Below are 15,060 nucleotides of genomic sequence, written 5' to 3' on the forward strand. Positions count from 1 at the left end.
TTCTTTTAATATTTATTGGATAACTAATCGAACGCCATATTCATTTGGTCCTTCATTGTATTCTTCTTCTTCGAATATTTCTTCTTCTTCTGTTGGAGGGAAATCTTCGTTTTGATCGTCTTTAGGGGTGTCCCGTGTGTGACCGTTTGTGTCGCCTTCTGGTGGAATCCATTCGCCATCATTTCCCCAATCTTCTTCCTCTTCTGGTGAACCTCGCCATGGATCATATTCTGGTTCATGTGCTTGTGGTGTTGTTTGATTCTGTTTGGTTTCTTCAGTTTCAGTACCTGAAATTGATAACTCATCTGATAGCTCTGCTTCATCATAACTGTAATCTCCATCAGAAGCTCCAAATGCTGACTTGAGAAATCTGATATCAGATTTGGCTTGTTGGATTTCTTCTTGGAGACATTGAATTGTGAACTCATAATCGTCACAATTATCAATGGAAATGTTTTTTTGTGCTTTTTGAAGTAAATCATTGGATGATCGTATTTTTAAATATTGACTTTGAAGCTTATAAATTTTTTGATCGTGTTCCTTGCTGATTTGGAGAAGCGCTTCATTATTCTCTTTTAATTCTTTTGTCTTAGTAGATGCAGAAGTTTTGAACGCATTTGATTGTTTTAGTTGATCATTTACAAGTGTAAGCATTTCTTCCATTTCATGTGCTGTTGTGTTAGGATCTCTTGCTGCCTTTTGAATTTCAAAGATAAGTTTTGTTTTATCTATAGAATAATTACCTTTGTGATCTTTTGAAAATATTCTTGCCTTCCATGAATTTCCTTGTGTTGTTTTTGTTGCTTTTGATGCTTGACTTGCTTTTGAGCTTGTTTTCATCTATATATTAAATACAAAAAAAAAAGATAACTGATTTTTTACATAACATTTCACAAAAAACACGTTAACTGCAGAACAAACAAAAATATATATATTATTTCATTGTTTCAGTTTAGCCTTTTACTTTATCCTTAGCAGTTAAAAAATTAAAATGTGAAGGTATGTTTATTATTGATAAATTGATTCAATGAAAAAAAGATGAAGACACAATCAAAAGAATTAATGATAAACTAACTAATACTATGAGTTTCTAAATTATTTTTGCAAGCAGCTAAAATCTTAAAACAGAATGAAGAAATAGAATTTTTGTGTTTGAACATATTCTAATTGTACATTCTAAAATGTTCACTCAATATCAGCTTCTTTCAAAATTCTGATAAATTCTTCTTTGCTAATTTCGCCGTCTCCATCTTTATCGGCTTCTTTAAGTATTAATTGGAGTTCACTATCAGTTAGCTGCTCTCCTAGTTCAATTGAAACTCGCTTTAAATTTCGAAATGAAATTTTTCCTGTGTCATCATCATCAAAATGCATAAACACTTTTTCCATTTCTTCAATAGGGTCGCGTGATTGCATTACTCTGGTAAATATAGATATGAAATCATCAAAGGATATTGAATGTGATTTAATTTGAGAAAGTTCGTGAATTATTTTCTTTATTTCCTGTGAAGAATCATTAAATCCGAGTGAATCAAGTGAAGCTAAAACTTCGTGTGGATCGATTTCTCCACTCCCGTCAATGTCAAATAAGTTAAATGCTTCTTTCAATTCATGGATCTGTTCATTACTGAGTGATTTGTGGAGAGAATTGAACCCACTCATTTTTTAACGTATTTTTACATATCAACTCACATCACATCACAAATCATTTCTCGATTATTTTTGTTCATTCACAATGAATATAAATAAAATAAAAAATATAAAATAATGTTCAATTATTTGAAATACTTTTACATTTATAGATAAAGAATGTTATGAAAAAAAAAACATATAAACATAATATATATTTAGTTCTTGAGCGAAATGTTTACTTGTGATTTGATACCACTGAACTAAAAAATGACAAATCTCGTGATTGATCATGAGTAATGTTTTGCTGGTTATTAAATTCTGGCGAAAAAGGATTTGGAAATAATTGGGAACTTTGGTTTTGAATTGGACTCTGCTGTATTACATTGCTGTTAATTGGAATTGTAGGGAAAATTGGTTGAACGCATTTATTTTCATATGCTCTTAATAAATTATTTTGTTTTATTGTTCTATTATATCGATACCTGCATTGGACATCTGTTCTATTTCCAAATTCCTTTGATATTTTTGACCATGAGTGAACACCATATATTTGAACCAAATTCATTAATTTATTGTCTTCTTCTTTTGTCCATTTTTCTTTCTTCATATTTGGATCCAAGCACCTGAACCATCTTTGACCACATTGAGCTGCTGTTCTACCATTACCAACAAAGGAAGAAACCTTTTGCCAATCAGAGAATCTATAGTGATATATCCCAGCAAGTAAAAGTTCATCTTCATCCATTGTCCAAGGCATTGATCTTTTTCTCGTTCTATGACTTGCTTCATTCTGAAGATCAAGGTCATTATTTTGAGGCGCCTGCTTTGTCGAATTAGATTTCGCATTAATTATTCTCATTAAACGAATTACTGAACGTGGATCATATCCATCTGCAACTAAAAGATTTGAAGCATCTTCAAGACTTATTTTATTATTTATAAAATTCGAGAAAATTCTTGTTAATTTTTCTCTGACTTGAGGATCGAGTTTATGTGGGGAATACCCAGTAGCAGTATAAATTGATACATCAATTAAAGGCTGGGGAAAAGGCATATAAGAAAATTTACAAGCTAGTGAAATGATCTTAATTCTATAAATTTTATATTGTAACTTTTAAAAAATAAGATTCCACTCATTGAAAATAAAGAACAATTGTAATTGTTTCTTATGATTCTTTTATATTCAATCTATTGAATACAAATTTTTCTTCAATTTGTTAATAAAAAATCATACGATGAAATTATAGATTATAAACTATTATTATTATATTTTTTGAAGCAAATGTAATATAGTGGCAATATTACCTTTTGAACGATTTCGTAAAGAATTTATACTACTCGATAGAATTAATTTTTATTGTTTCCTTACAAGCATTTAAATCTCAGAGGTTTGTATTTAAATAAAGGAAATCCATGGAGAATAGAATTTTTTTATTTTGACATTTTTATAATTACATTGATAACAATAAAATAATTTACTATTAAATATAAAACGGAGCAAAATAACACCAGAGATATTATTATATAAAATTATATTAAAATGTACACCAACATCTTTTAACATTAAAAAATTTAAATTCAGTAAAAATAATTTTCTTCACCAATTTCATTCTATTAAAATAAAAAACATCGAAATTAATTATTATTATATATATGATCAAATCTTGTCTATCATTAGAAACTAATAAACTATTTTACAAAAACTTTTAGATAAAAAACAACAAAAAAAAAAAAAAAAAAAAAAATTCATTACATTTAATAAATCTTTAAGGATTGGATTTAAATTATATAATATGTATATACATTAAAAAAACTTTTATTTAATATATTTGTGCATTAATTCCTATTAGTTTAAATTTTGTTATTATGCTTTACGATTTATTTTTTCATATTTTTCAAGCTCCTTTTGAAGTTCCTTATTTTCTTTTTTGATTTCATTTATCTGCATCTCAAGGTCTTGTTTTGCCTTTACAGCAATCAAATAATCTGTCACTTCTTTCTGGGAATTATAAATTTCCAATGAATGGATTTTTGCCTCAGGAGATGGAAAAAGTCTGGTTTGACGTAACAAAAGAAGGTCAAGATCTCTTTGCAATTGTTGAACCTGTTTACTTTTCTGATTGAGAATATCTGTTATCCTTGGATTATTTTGAGTCGCTAGATAATGTTGATATTGCTGATTGTTTGTTAACTCAATTAGCCTTTTTGTTTCATTCAATCGTTTTGCTTCAAAATTTGCCATCATTGCTACTGCTATTTCTTCTGTTTTCTCATCCATGTTACTCCATGGACGATCATAACCGATTTTTATTAAGAAACCGTTAATTTTTAATAATGAAAGACGAAAATTTTTTCTTTTATTGTCATTAGCCAATTGCGAATTAACAAAAATGTGGGAAATGGTTTTTATTAAATTGTTTATTCTATTTAATTCCTGGTTTCTACTGAAGTTCAAGTTACCATTGAAAAACATGGTTTATTGACGTGGAAGTGGTATAGTAACACTTTTACCTCCTTCTATTTGACGTGAAATCTCTTGTTTGATAATAAACGCAGTTGATCTACTAACAGGATCTGTATCATATTTCAAAGCTTGAGAAGGATCTGAGAGTATAGCAATATAATGTTGCATTTTAAGTGGAATTTTTGATTCTGTTTCATCGCTTTTATTGGGTTCAAGAGGCTTAAGAAGTTTCAATTCACCTCCATCAACACAATCCATTGGCGATGTAATAAAATTAAACGTTCGCAATTTTAGTCATGGTGATAAATCATGATTTCTTCTGATAAAAAACATAATTTTTAGAATATTATCAAAATATAAAAAAGCTTTTGAATGAAGTTACATCTGAAACCATAAAAATTATTACCATTACTTAAAATTGAAATAATTATATTTATAAATTTTGTTATTGATTTGTCGTAATTCTTTATTTAACACATGTAACACAATTAAATTCAGTAAGTTAAGGGTTCTCGTTGGAATTTGGGGTTTCGTTCTTTGTATTTAAACGTTCTCAAGTACTTTAACGGTTTTGGCCTTCCTTTGGCCTAATGGTGCATTACCCAAAAACAAAGAAATTCTTTTGCAAATTCTGCAAAAAGCACACCACTGTTAAGGTAACACAAGCCAGCCGTGGTGAAGAACGTAAAGTCGCCCTTGGTCGCCGTAGATATGATCGTAAACAAGAAGGTTTCGTGGGTCGTGTTAAACCATTCCTTCGTCGTAGCAAGAAGACATCAAAGAAGATCAGCCTCCGTTTCACATGCCAACAATGCAAGAAATCATCAATGTATTGCCTTGGACGTCTTAGGAAGTTCGAATGGATGGTTGACAAAAAGAAGAAGCATGCCGAACCAACATGGTAAACGGAGTTTAATAAAAATTCATTAATAATCAAATTTGCAAAATCGATTTTACTTCTATATGTGTTTACATTGAGTTCAAAAATATAATTGTTGCAATGGTGTAACTCAAAAAATATTTAAAAAATTATTTAGCAAACGAGACGATATGTTATATATCTATCTGCAGTTTCGGAATTTCTTGTAATTTCCACAACAGTTCCAACATCAACTCCCAAGTATCTAATGACAGGGTCAGTCTTTAAAATTCTTGGAATTTGAGATTCTGATATCTGATATCTATCTAAAAGTTGCTTCTTTTCTTCATCTGCTAATGGACGGTGCCTTGGAACAAGTTCGTGTTCGGTAATATTGATCAAAACTTCTTTTTGTTCAAATAATTCTAATTGAATTCCTTCTTGCGTTTTTATTTTTTCAACAGTTTTTACAGTCATAGGAGTCATAGATCCATCGGTAACAATCAAAATTGCATGATTTATGTTTTTTGCTTTCATTGTAGCTAAACAATCTTTAAGTTGCTTATTTGTGAAGTGTCCATCATCATAATCAAATTTTGTCATGATTGGTTGAATGTTTGGATTATTATGTTCATATATTTTGTTATATTGATCAGTATTAGCGCCAGGGAAAGTTGCAAGAAATGTATCAAAATCCATTTCATAATCAATAGGATCAACGTTGAACCCACGATCCCTGATCATTTGAGAAACTGTTCTCCTCATTCTGAAGAATCTATTTGCTATTTCTTTATCCATCTGAATGGGCAACCATGTCAAAACCGCCACGGCCATCGACCGTTTATTTTAAGAACGTTTACAATTTCATACATGTTTCGAAGCAAAGATACAGATTCAAATCCTTCAGATAAAATAAAAGAGCTTGTATCAAATCGTATTTTTGAACGTGGTTTTCAAAAACTTTGGGATTCTGTTCCATCAAATAATAATCAAGAATTTCCACCACCTGCAGAATATTATGACCAAATTGCAGCATCTTTTTACAACAAACAGGAAGGAGATCTCATTAATGCAATGAATGATTTTTCAACATTTTTATTTCAAAATGGATTTGATGATCCTCAAGAATTTTCTGAAAAACATTTTCTTGAAATTTTATACCAATTATGTGAGATTCCAAATCTTCAAATTAGTCAAACAGCTTTTCATATTTTTTCACTTCTCTTATCACGTGGGCCACGAACCATTGAAGACTGGGATGTGCCTTTCTTCATTAACTTTTGCTTTAGATACCTAACAGATCCCAATGCACCCATTTTTTATTATGCCTTTGTCTGCATAATTGATGTATGTTGTGATAGTATTGATTATCGCAATGAAATACTTTCACGAATACCAATTAATCAACTTGAAATTCTTCTTAATAATCCAGAAGATTCAATTAAAGAAGCAGCACTTGATCTTGCATTGCAATACACAAGTTTTCCACTTGAACAAGAACATATCAGACAACTGATAACACTTTGTCGAAAATCCTCAAATTTAAATCTTAAATGTTTATATCATTCTACGTTTTGGATTTTAATACGAATTATTCGATATTATGAAGAATTTACATTTGAAGTTTTAACAGATGATTTTATAACACGTTGTGAAGATCTTCTTGAATGTGATTCATCGTATGAGATATTACCCGCGTTATTATTTGTATCTTATTCTTTTGAAATGAAAGTTGATTATCCGGTTGAAGGATTAAATAGAATCGTTGATATCTTAGCTGACCCACCTGATAACGCTACACAAAGACAAGCATGTTTAACATTAACAAAAATCATTTTTAGGAAACCTGAATTAATTCTTATGTTTGTTAAATATGGCGTTTTTGGACAAATCGGTTTTGCTCTTGATCATGCTAAATTTGTCGATAAAATTCTAATAGGAAAACTTGCTTGTATGATGATAATAAATGGCGGATCATTCGCGAGAATAAGAATTTTACAAACAAAATCAATTAATTTGTTCATACAATTCTTTGAATATGAAGAAGATGAATTAACGTTCGAAACGTTGGAAGCAATAAATTTGATTTTCGAAACGACTTCCGAAGATGAAAGATTCGAAGGATTAATGAAAAGATTTTTATCAAATGGCGGTGAAGAAGCAATTTCATATTTAATGGAATCGGAAAATGAAAATATTAGCGGATTGGCACAGTTCATACACAAGAATTATTTAGAAAATGAATAAATATTTTTTAAAAAAATATTTTGTTGGACAAAAGATTTAATATAACATATTATTTTCGATAAGGATAAAAAAGTTGATAGAAAATAACATTTGTTTATTTCTGTGTTTCTTCTGTTGTAAATTTTCTTATTGTCTCTACTGCTTCGTGAAATACTTCTTGAACGTACTTGGCCGTTTCAAGATATTTAATTGTGCATCTATCAATTGCTTTCTTTTCAGGATCTGATAACTGAAGTGATGAAGCTTTAGAGGGTGGGATAACGCACTTATCATAGATCTCTTCTACCATTGTAGTCATTCTTTTCCTTAATATTGGATCCTTAGAGATATTCATTTTGTTTCGAATCTGACCAAAATCGAATTTTGTATAAAGTTATGAATGAATATTAACGTTCGCCATTCATCAGGTCTTTAAACTCAACTAAAATCAGATTTTTATCAGTATTCAACAGATTATTATACTTTATCAAAGTTAAAAAAAAAGATTTACAAAGTTTATCTTTAGAAAATGTTTGTTCGCTAAATGTATTATTATTCTACACATCATTTATCGAATTATCCTTAAAGAAATTCAACAAGAACGTACCAATGTTCCAACCGACAACTGGGTAATTAGTTTGAGTCTGTGTAATTACAGAATATCTTTCTTTAAATTTCACAGAATTTATACTAATTCTTTCTAAAACATATTCCAAGGCTTGTCTTAGTTCTTCAGGCTTAGGAGGTTCATACTTTGGCTGTTCATTTAATTCTGCTACAGAGAATACGAAATTCATTAAATTTGGAAATATGTCATTATATAACTCATCATCCCAAGCACTCATTTCGGCATATCTACCACTTAAAGGCATCATGTTAAATGGCATTTGGATTAATTGTGAAAATGGAATAAATACATTTGGTATCGGATTCTTTAAATCTAATGTCTCATCAAATGTTTGTGGGCTTGCCATTATAGCAGTAATAAAACGCAAACAGAAAAATCCGCTTAATGTATTAAATGTGGCTTGTTTTTGGTTAAATTTAGATCCTGAAATATGCTTAAGTATTGATGCCATATGACGGATTTGTATAGGTATAAACTTACCACTTCCAATAATTTTATGTAATGTCCAAAATAATAATTCATGAATTTCATCCATTTTCATATTACTCGGGTCTTTCATTCCTAAGTCCCCTTTAGAGTCAACACGTAATGCTATTTCTTTAAGGACACTTTCGAAGTACTGTCGTCCAAACCGTTTGTAAAATACTTTGAACATTGAAGTCAAATGTGAGTTCCCTCTTAAAACGGTTGTTGGTGTCAGAGCATCAATTTCGAACTCATGCCCAACCATTACTGTTAGTAAAGTATTCACTAATCCGGCGTGAGAAAATATGTCTAAGAGAGCAGCTGTAAACTCAGGACCATCTGTGATTTTCGTTACTGTATAATGTAATATGGTGCGTAATACTGATAAATCATCAGAGGTAACAGAATCATATAAGGCTGTAATATATGGATTTGGTATAGGTTTGCCAATTCCACTTATTGTTAATGGAAATGGTGTAATGCTTGCACTAAGTAAAGTTGGCCAGATTTCTCTTTGAGCTGGATTGGATGGTATAAATGTCACGATTTTTTGGTTGTTTTCAGTATAAACTGTAATTGATTTGCCATCGTTATCTGACACAATTTGGGTGGCTTTTGATTTTTTAACGAGTCTTATGTGACCTGAGTCAACAGAATAATACTTAAATTGATCTTTGTGATTTAAAAAAGCCCAATAAAATGAATTTTCATTAAATTGATTTCCTTTATTGCAGGAACAACAACCTTTGACATGAATTTTAGTAGGTTCTCCATACCAATCAGGAGATGAAAAATTGGCAATAGCCCATTGAAGAACATTTATTGGATTTTGTGAAGAATGAATTAATGATGCATAAAAGAAAACAAATGATCGCACAGGTTCTTCATTTGGTACTGATGGAGGCCAGTAATAGTTTAGATTTTGTAAAACTTTTTGTCCGAATATATCATGAACATATTCAGCAAATTCAGTTAAATAAGGTGTAGAATTTAAAAATCCATCCTTAGGATCAATGGCCTCCATGTCTTGAATCAAAGAAACCTTGTGTGATTTTAGTGATTTTCCTTGGAATTTAGGTAAACTTGAAAAGTCGAAATCAGCCATAATTTTAGCAACATTTTGGTTGTATTGGCTCAGTAAAAAAAGGTCTTCATTGCTTTCATACGGTGCGGGGTATTCTTCACCCATTGTTCTGGTTGTATAAAAAGTGTTACTTTTTCACAGGATGTAAAATCTTCACAACAAAAATTATTTCGTTGTGCGCATTCAATTTTGGGTGATATTCAATTTTCAAAGAGCGGTTTTATTATATCGATAAAACATTGCAGTCAAATCAACAAAAACTTTTCATTTTATTGTAGCGTTAAATCTTTATGCTTCTTATATATTTTAAATTTTTCATTAAGGTTGATGTATTTATCACAACAAATTTATTTAACGATGTTTTTTGAATTTGTTTTGATGTTGACATTTTTAATCATTTTATGCATTAATGAATGAGGTTTTGTTATAAGTTTTTTACTCTGTTTTTGGTTTTATAGTATAAAACATTAACAATTTAAACATTTTCTTAAATAAAATATTAAAAACATTCAAATTTTCTTTAAAATTGATTAATAATGCAAAAATTTAATTCCGTAAAATCGATATATTGAATGAGGAAAAAATTATCACAAACAAAAAAAAGTATTTAAAATATTCGATTGAGAAATAGTTATAAAATATTAGAAAAGTTATAAATTTGTTGCAAAAATATTAAGTGTTAGAGAATAAATATATATTATAATTTGATATCTAATTAAAAATTAAGGAATAAATTAAAATAAACATACACATAAAATAATCATCCAAAAACAAAATAAAACATCAACAAGATGTGGCAAGCTGGCTGTTATTAGGTGCTTTCCAAACATGCATTTTTTAGTCGTGTTCGTGCCGAATGTTTCATTAAAAACGATTTTTTAATCCCTAAAAAACAATCTATTTTTATAGAAATAAGAGGACAGAAACTATTCCATTGGTTTCATTGGTTTTAATATTTTTTAAATTCAAATATTATTAATTGGGTCACATCCAAATATTAAATCGTTTTCATTATCTATTTTCTCTATACGAGAAATCGCATTCAATTTTCAACAGTTTCAAAAATTTAAAACTTATTTTATTATTACAAAAGAAACATTTTAATAAAAACATAATTCTATTCATCTAAATCAAGACGAAAGAATTGAACCGGAGAAGGAAAGTAATTCGTGCAGATAACAGGGCAGTCAGGGTCAGATGCATGAAACAGCTCCAGCATCTTCGAATACATGCTGTATGCTTCGTCGAGTTTCCTATTTTCGAGCGTTATGCCGGGCTCGCCCATGCTGCGTATCGTAAACAATGGATTTTCAGGCGTTCCGCCAATTGTAAGTTGTATTTGTACTGCTTTCTTACTGGATGTAATAATTGTCGTCTTTTTAGTTCCTTTTTTGAATCTTCTGAACTCTTTCCCATCAATGATTACAGGAACCAAATCTTGACTTTGATCATTTTGTGATGGAGGCAATGGTTGCTGGGTTACTTGCGGAATTGGTGCAGGAGGTTGTGATGGCCTTGGCGCGGCCTGATTTGGTGTGGATTTGTGCGCAGGCTGCTGCTGACTCGGAGTTGATGGAGCATTTGATGCGGTAACTGGTTTTGATGGAGCATTTGATGTGGTAACAGGTTTTGATGGAGCATTTGATGCGGTAACTGGTTTTGATGGAGCATTTGATGTGGTAACAGGTTTTGATGGAGCATTTGATGTGGTAACAGGTTTTGATGCAGCACTTGATGCGGTAACAGGTTTTGATGCAGCACTTGATGCGGTAACAGGTTTTGATGGTGCATTTGCTGCCGGGGCTGGTTGTGCTTGAACATTTGGTGTAGAAGCAGGCCTTGATGGAGCACTTGGTGCATTTATTACAGGTGCAGGCCTTGGTGGAGCATGTGATGCTGGAACTGGTTTTGATGGAGATGTTGGTGTGGGAACTGGCCTTGGTGGTGCGTTTGGCACATGGACTGGAGTTGGTGATGCGTTTGGTGTCGGAGAAGGCCTTGTTAGAGCACTTGGCGCATGAGCAGGTCTTAATTGAGGACTTGGCGTAGTAACTGGAGTTGGAATTGGCGCATATGGTGGCTTGGTTGGCGTCTGTGGCTGATTAGTAGGTGCTGGAGTTGGGCGCTTTGTTGGGGTTGGAGGCTGTGACATACTTTGAGTTGGCTTTGGAATTTCGATGACATCATCTGAATCTGATCTTGGCCAAGACTCGTAAGCTACTTCTGGTTTTGCCTTATTCGGGAAAGGACTAAATGAGTTACATATTGCAATGATGTCTTGTCTTGCTTGCTCTTTTCTCTTATCAATGTATTGCGAAATTATTTTACCAGGTTCTTCCTGAGGTACAATTCGTTTGTCATTTTCTGCTGGATAATTCTCAAAATCCTTTTCTTTGACATTGAATATAATTTGTTTACAAAAATTAAGAACTCGAGCCATTCTCGTTTTACACGAGAAAAGGAAGCGAAGGGGGTTAAGCTTATCATCAAAATATGGATCGATAAGATAAAAATCAAATTTTCTATTTCTTGAAAATTGTTCTGTAGAAAGATTTAAATGTAAAATATCTTTGTTAATTTGTTCGGCAAAACCCCAGAGGCTTAAAAGTCCTTCTTGGGCAAGTGTTACACAAAGTTGTTTGTCTACCTCAACATTCCACCATTCTGGGGCGCCCCGAAACGGTTGGATTTCGGGGTGCTCCACTTGTGGGAGCAATTTGAGTGTTGTCCTGATGATATAAAAATTAAATACATTGTTTTCGAGTTGAAAAAGAATTTGAGGAGGAACCCATGAAAGGTCTGTGCTGGTTTTTTTTGGCTTAATTGGATATGATGAAAATCTCTGAGAAACACGCATGAAAATTGCTTGAATAAAGTCATGAACCTCATTTTTATTAGACCTCCCACACAAGGCTTCACATTTGTTAGTAAATTTTTCTTTGCTTTCATTTGATTCTATTGGAATTCCATATAAATATATAAACTTAAGTAAAAGTTTTTTTTCTATCCTAGATAATGACTTGACCTGATCTGCATTGGCATGAAATTTGCAAACATCTTTAAGATTTCCTATTTTTTTATTGCTAAAATCATAATCTAAAGGAATAATCATTGATGTTTCATACACAATTAGTTGTACTCGTTGTAGTAGCCAATGGATTGGTGGTTTGTATTGTTCTGGAATCTCAATTAAAAATTTTGATGTTTGATAAATTGATTTTAAATTTTCCAACCCAAGTTGTAAAGTGCCAAGAATAAGCATTATGTCAAATGATGCATTCCAATAAGGAGGCCGTTTCATTGATGATGCAAATTCAAAATTCTTTGGAAAAGCCTCATTTGAAATAAAAATAGCAACATTTCTTATATTCTTTTGCACGAAATCATCATGTGAAATAGACCAGTATTTTGAAAGATTTGCTTTTTCCATAAGATCAAGAGAATTAATTTACCGGTCGGCCAATATTTTTGCATCAGGGCTTTAAACGGTCTCCGAAAGAGTTTATTTTTGTAAACGTACGTTTAAATCATTTTTTTTATTCTTTGCGCAAACTGTTTTATAAAAATAAATAAATTAAATGCTATAATAAAATGGTGTTATGACCACTATTAGCATCAACAATTGTTTTGGGAATTTATATACTATCTGAAATATTTCATTTGCTTTCACAGACTATAACATTACGAATCTCATTATAGCATATTATTTTGATTAGCTAATCAAGCAAAAAAAAAGTAGTGAAAATGTATTCGTTATCTAAATTTTTATTGTTTTTGCTTCAAAAGTCCCATTGGATACATTTGCTTAGCAAATCCTTCAACCTTAGAAATGGCTTCGATGGCCTTTATGATGTTCTTTCCAACGCTTTCGTTCTTTGAAGCGAGTTTGCGGAGTAAGTGACCAATTTGATGGTATACCCAATCATGATCTTTATCAGTAGCAATTCCGAAGAGGATGAAGAAGAAGAAATCTATAAGGAAGGCAAGCAAAATCATTCCTCTGAAGGTGAATAATCCATAGAAGAATAAGTATGGGCAAAGAAGAATTTCAAGGATTGCATTTGCACGTTGTATGTAAACAGACTTAATGATTGGATCTGCAATGGAGTCAACAGATGACTTTAAGTCTCCAACACGTGGACCGATTTCCTTCTTAATAACTTTCATTGCACGAACAAAAGAAATCAAAACATAATCTAAGTAGAAGAGAATAGATTGAACTCTAGCTGCTCTTATAGCAATAGCGATGATTAAATAATGAAGATGTTTTCCGAGCCAAACACGTTTGAAGATTGGTTCATTTGTAAGTTTAGAAGAAAGGTTGTTGATAAATCCATTAATGTAAAGTGAAATTGCTTCGTAAAGAGCGATTGAAATGAATGTAAGTTCAGTCAAAAAATTAGGTTCTTCACATACTCTGAAAAGAGATGCCAAAGAACAAATTAACATTGGAAATACAACTATTTCGACAGCAATTTCGAGGACCTTGTTGACCTGATTTTTACTTGGTGCCTTAACTTTTACCTCGGACATTAAAATGACGTGAAATCAGATTTTATCAAAATTCAATCGGTTGTAAGTTACTTTTGTGTTAACTCGTCAAAATTCAGTTGTGCAATCAAAGCTGGAACAATTTCAATATAACTTTAAAGCAAAAAGTCGTTAACCTCAATTGAATTTTATTATCGTACCACCAAGTTTTGATAACAAAAATGGTCACATGACATTTCATTCACAACACTAAAAAAAGTTAAAAAAATACAAATACAAAAAATTTATTATTGTTGTTTTTTGAAACATTCAGGAATCAAAGAATCAAAATATTCTAATGTCCTTTGATCTTCAATTTTTAGTGAATGTATTAAATTATAAACAATTTTAAAATAGTTTTCGTCCAAAGCGCATTTATAAAAAACTTCATCTAAAGCATCGAATATACATGATCCAAATGGTGTTTTACACATTTCATTTTCAAACTCTAACTCGCTTAATAATAATTCTACAGCCTTTGAAATTAGTTTGTTAACATTTCCATTAATAATAACTTGACAATCTCCAAGTAATAAAAACATTAGAATCATTAATCTTCTTTCAATAAACATATTTGAATTTTTTTTAAATGTCACATCGAATTTCACCACGAAATTCGAAAGTATCAACGATAAGTTATTATCAAATGCATTATCCAATGGTAAATTAATTGAATTCACCAATTGTTTAGTTGCATCTATATTATTTACTGTTAAAGTTGCCAATGTAACTAAAACAATTTGATCGAAGAAAAGATCATTTTCCCCAGAAAAGAATTGAATGATCAGCTCATTCAAAAACTGAACATTGATTTTTGAATTGAAAATGATCGGTATCATACAAGGAACGATATGTTTAAAATGTTGTGTTTCATTAAAACCTTTATTATGAATCAAATTTAATAAGAACGGTTCGAAATCACCGAATATATTATTTCTAGTAAAAATTCTATAAATACCTAACACATATTGTAAATTTTTTAAACCATTTACAGTTGAAAAACTTAAAGAAGAAGCAATTTTAAGTAAAATACCGAACAAATTTTCGATTGCTTCTTGATTATTAATAATTTGTAGAATATCAGGAATCATAAACAATTGATATTCTAATACTAATGCCAATTTTTTATTATTTTGAGATAAATTAGCGATTACATTTAAAGTTGGTAATAA

At 30.8% G+C, this 15,060-nt stretch overlaps 6 protein-coding genes across 6 annotated transcripts; 1 reads left to right on the top strand and 5 right to left on the bottom strand.

Annotated features, from left to right (window-relative positions):
* Positions 1 to 12: 12 nt before the first annotated feature.
* On the bottom strand, positions 13 to 840 carry GO595_003040 (uncharacterized protein; the record flags this gene model as incomplete). Its single annotated transcript, XM_067916017.1, has 1 exon — positions 13 to 840. One exon carries the CDS (start codon positions 838 to 840, stop codon positions 13 to 15), a length of 828 nt encoding a protein of 275 aa, XP_067776841.1.
* Positions 841 to 4,686: 3,846 nt separating this feature from the next.
* On the top strand, positions 4,687 to 5,001 carry GO595_003041 (60S ribosomal protein L44; the record flags this gene model as incomplete). The annotated part of the gene is made up of 1 exon (XM_067916018.1): positions 4,687 to 5,001. One exon carries the CDS (start codon positions 4,687 to 4,689, stop codon positions 4,999 to 5,001), a length of 315 nt encoding a protein of 104 aa, XP_067776842.1.
* Positions 5,002 to 5,129: 128 nt separating this feature from the next.
* Positions 5,130 to 5,753, bottom strand: GO595_003042 (DNA-directed RNA polymerases II and IV subunit 5A; the record flags this gene model as incomplete). Its single annotated transcript, XM_067916019.1, has 1 exon — positions 5,130 to 5,753. One exon carries the CDS (start codon positions 5,751 to 5,753, stop codon positions 5,130 to 5,132), a length of 624 nt encoding a protein of 207 aa, XP_067776843.1.
* Positions 5,754 to 7,738: 1,985 nt separating this feature from the next.
* Positions 7,739 to 9,463, bottom strand: GO595_003043 (GTPase-activator protein; the record flags this gene model as incomplete). Its single annotated transcript, XM_067916020.1, has 1 exon — positions 7,739 to 9,463. The coding sequence occupies one exon, from the start codon at positions 9,461 to 9,463 to the stop codon at positions 7,739 to 7,741; it is 1,725 nt and encodes a 574-aa protein (XP_067776844.1).
* Positions 9,464 to 10,475: 1,012 nt separating this feature from the next.
* On the bottom strand, positions 10,476 to 12,215 carry GO595_003044 (adhesive plaque matrix protein-like; the record flags this gene model as incomplete). Its single annotated transcript, XM_067916021.1, has 1 exon — positions 10,476 to 12,215. One exon carries the CDS (start codon positions 12,213 to 12,215, stop codon positions 10,476 to 10,478), a length of 1,740 nt encoding a protein of 579 aa, XP_067776845.1.
* Positions 12,216 to 13,123: 908 nt separating this feature from the next.
* GO595_003045 (uncharacterized protein) lies at positions 13,124 to 13,891 on the bottom strand (the record flags this gene model as incomplete). Its single annotated transcript, XM_067916022.1, has 1 exon — positions 13,124 to 13,891. One exon carries the CDS (start codon positions 13,889 to 13,891, stop codon positions 13,124 to 13,126), a length of 768 nt encoding a protein of 255 aa, XP_067776846.1.
* Positions 13,892 to 15,060: the final 1,169 nt, after the last annotated feature.

The sequence above is a fragment of the Histomonas meleagridis genome, assembly GCF_020186115.1.
Source record: "Histomonas meleagridis strain 2922-C6/04-10x chromosome Unknown contig_20, whole genome shotgun sequence".
In the NCBI taxonomy this organism is placed as follows: domain Eukaryota; phylum Parabasalia; order Tritrichomonadida; family Dientamoebidae; genus Histomonas; species Histomonas meleagridis.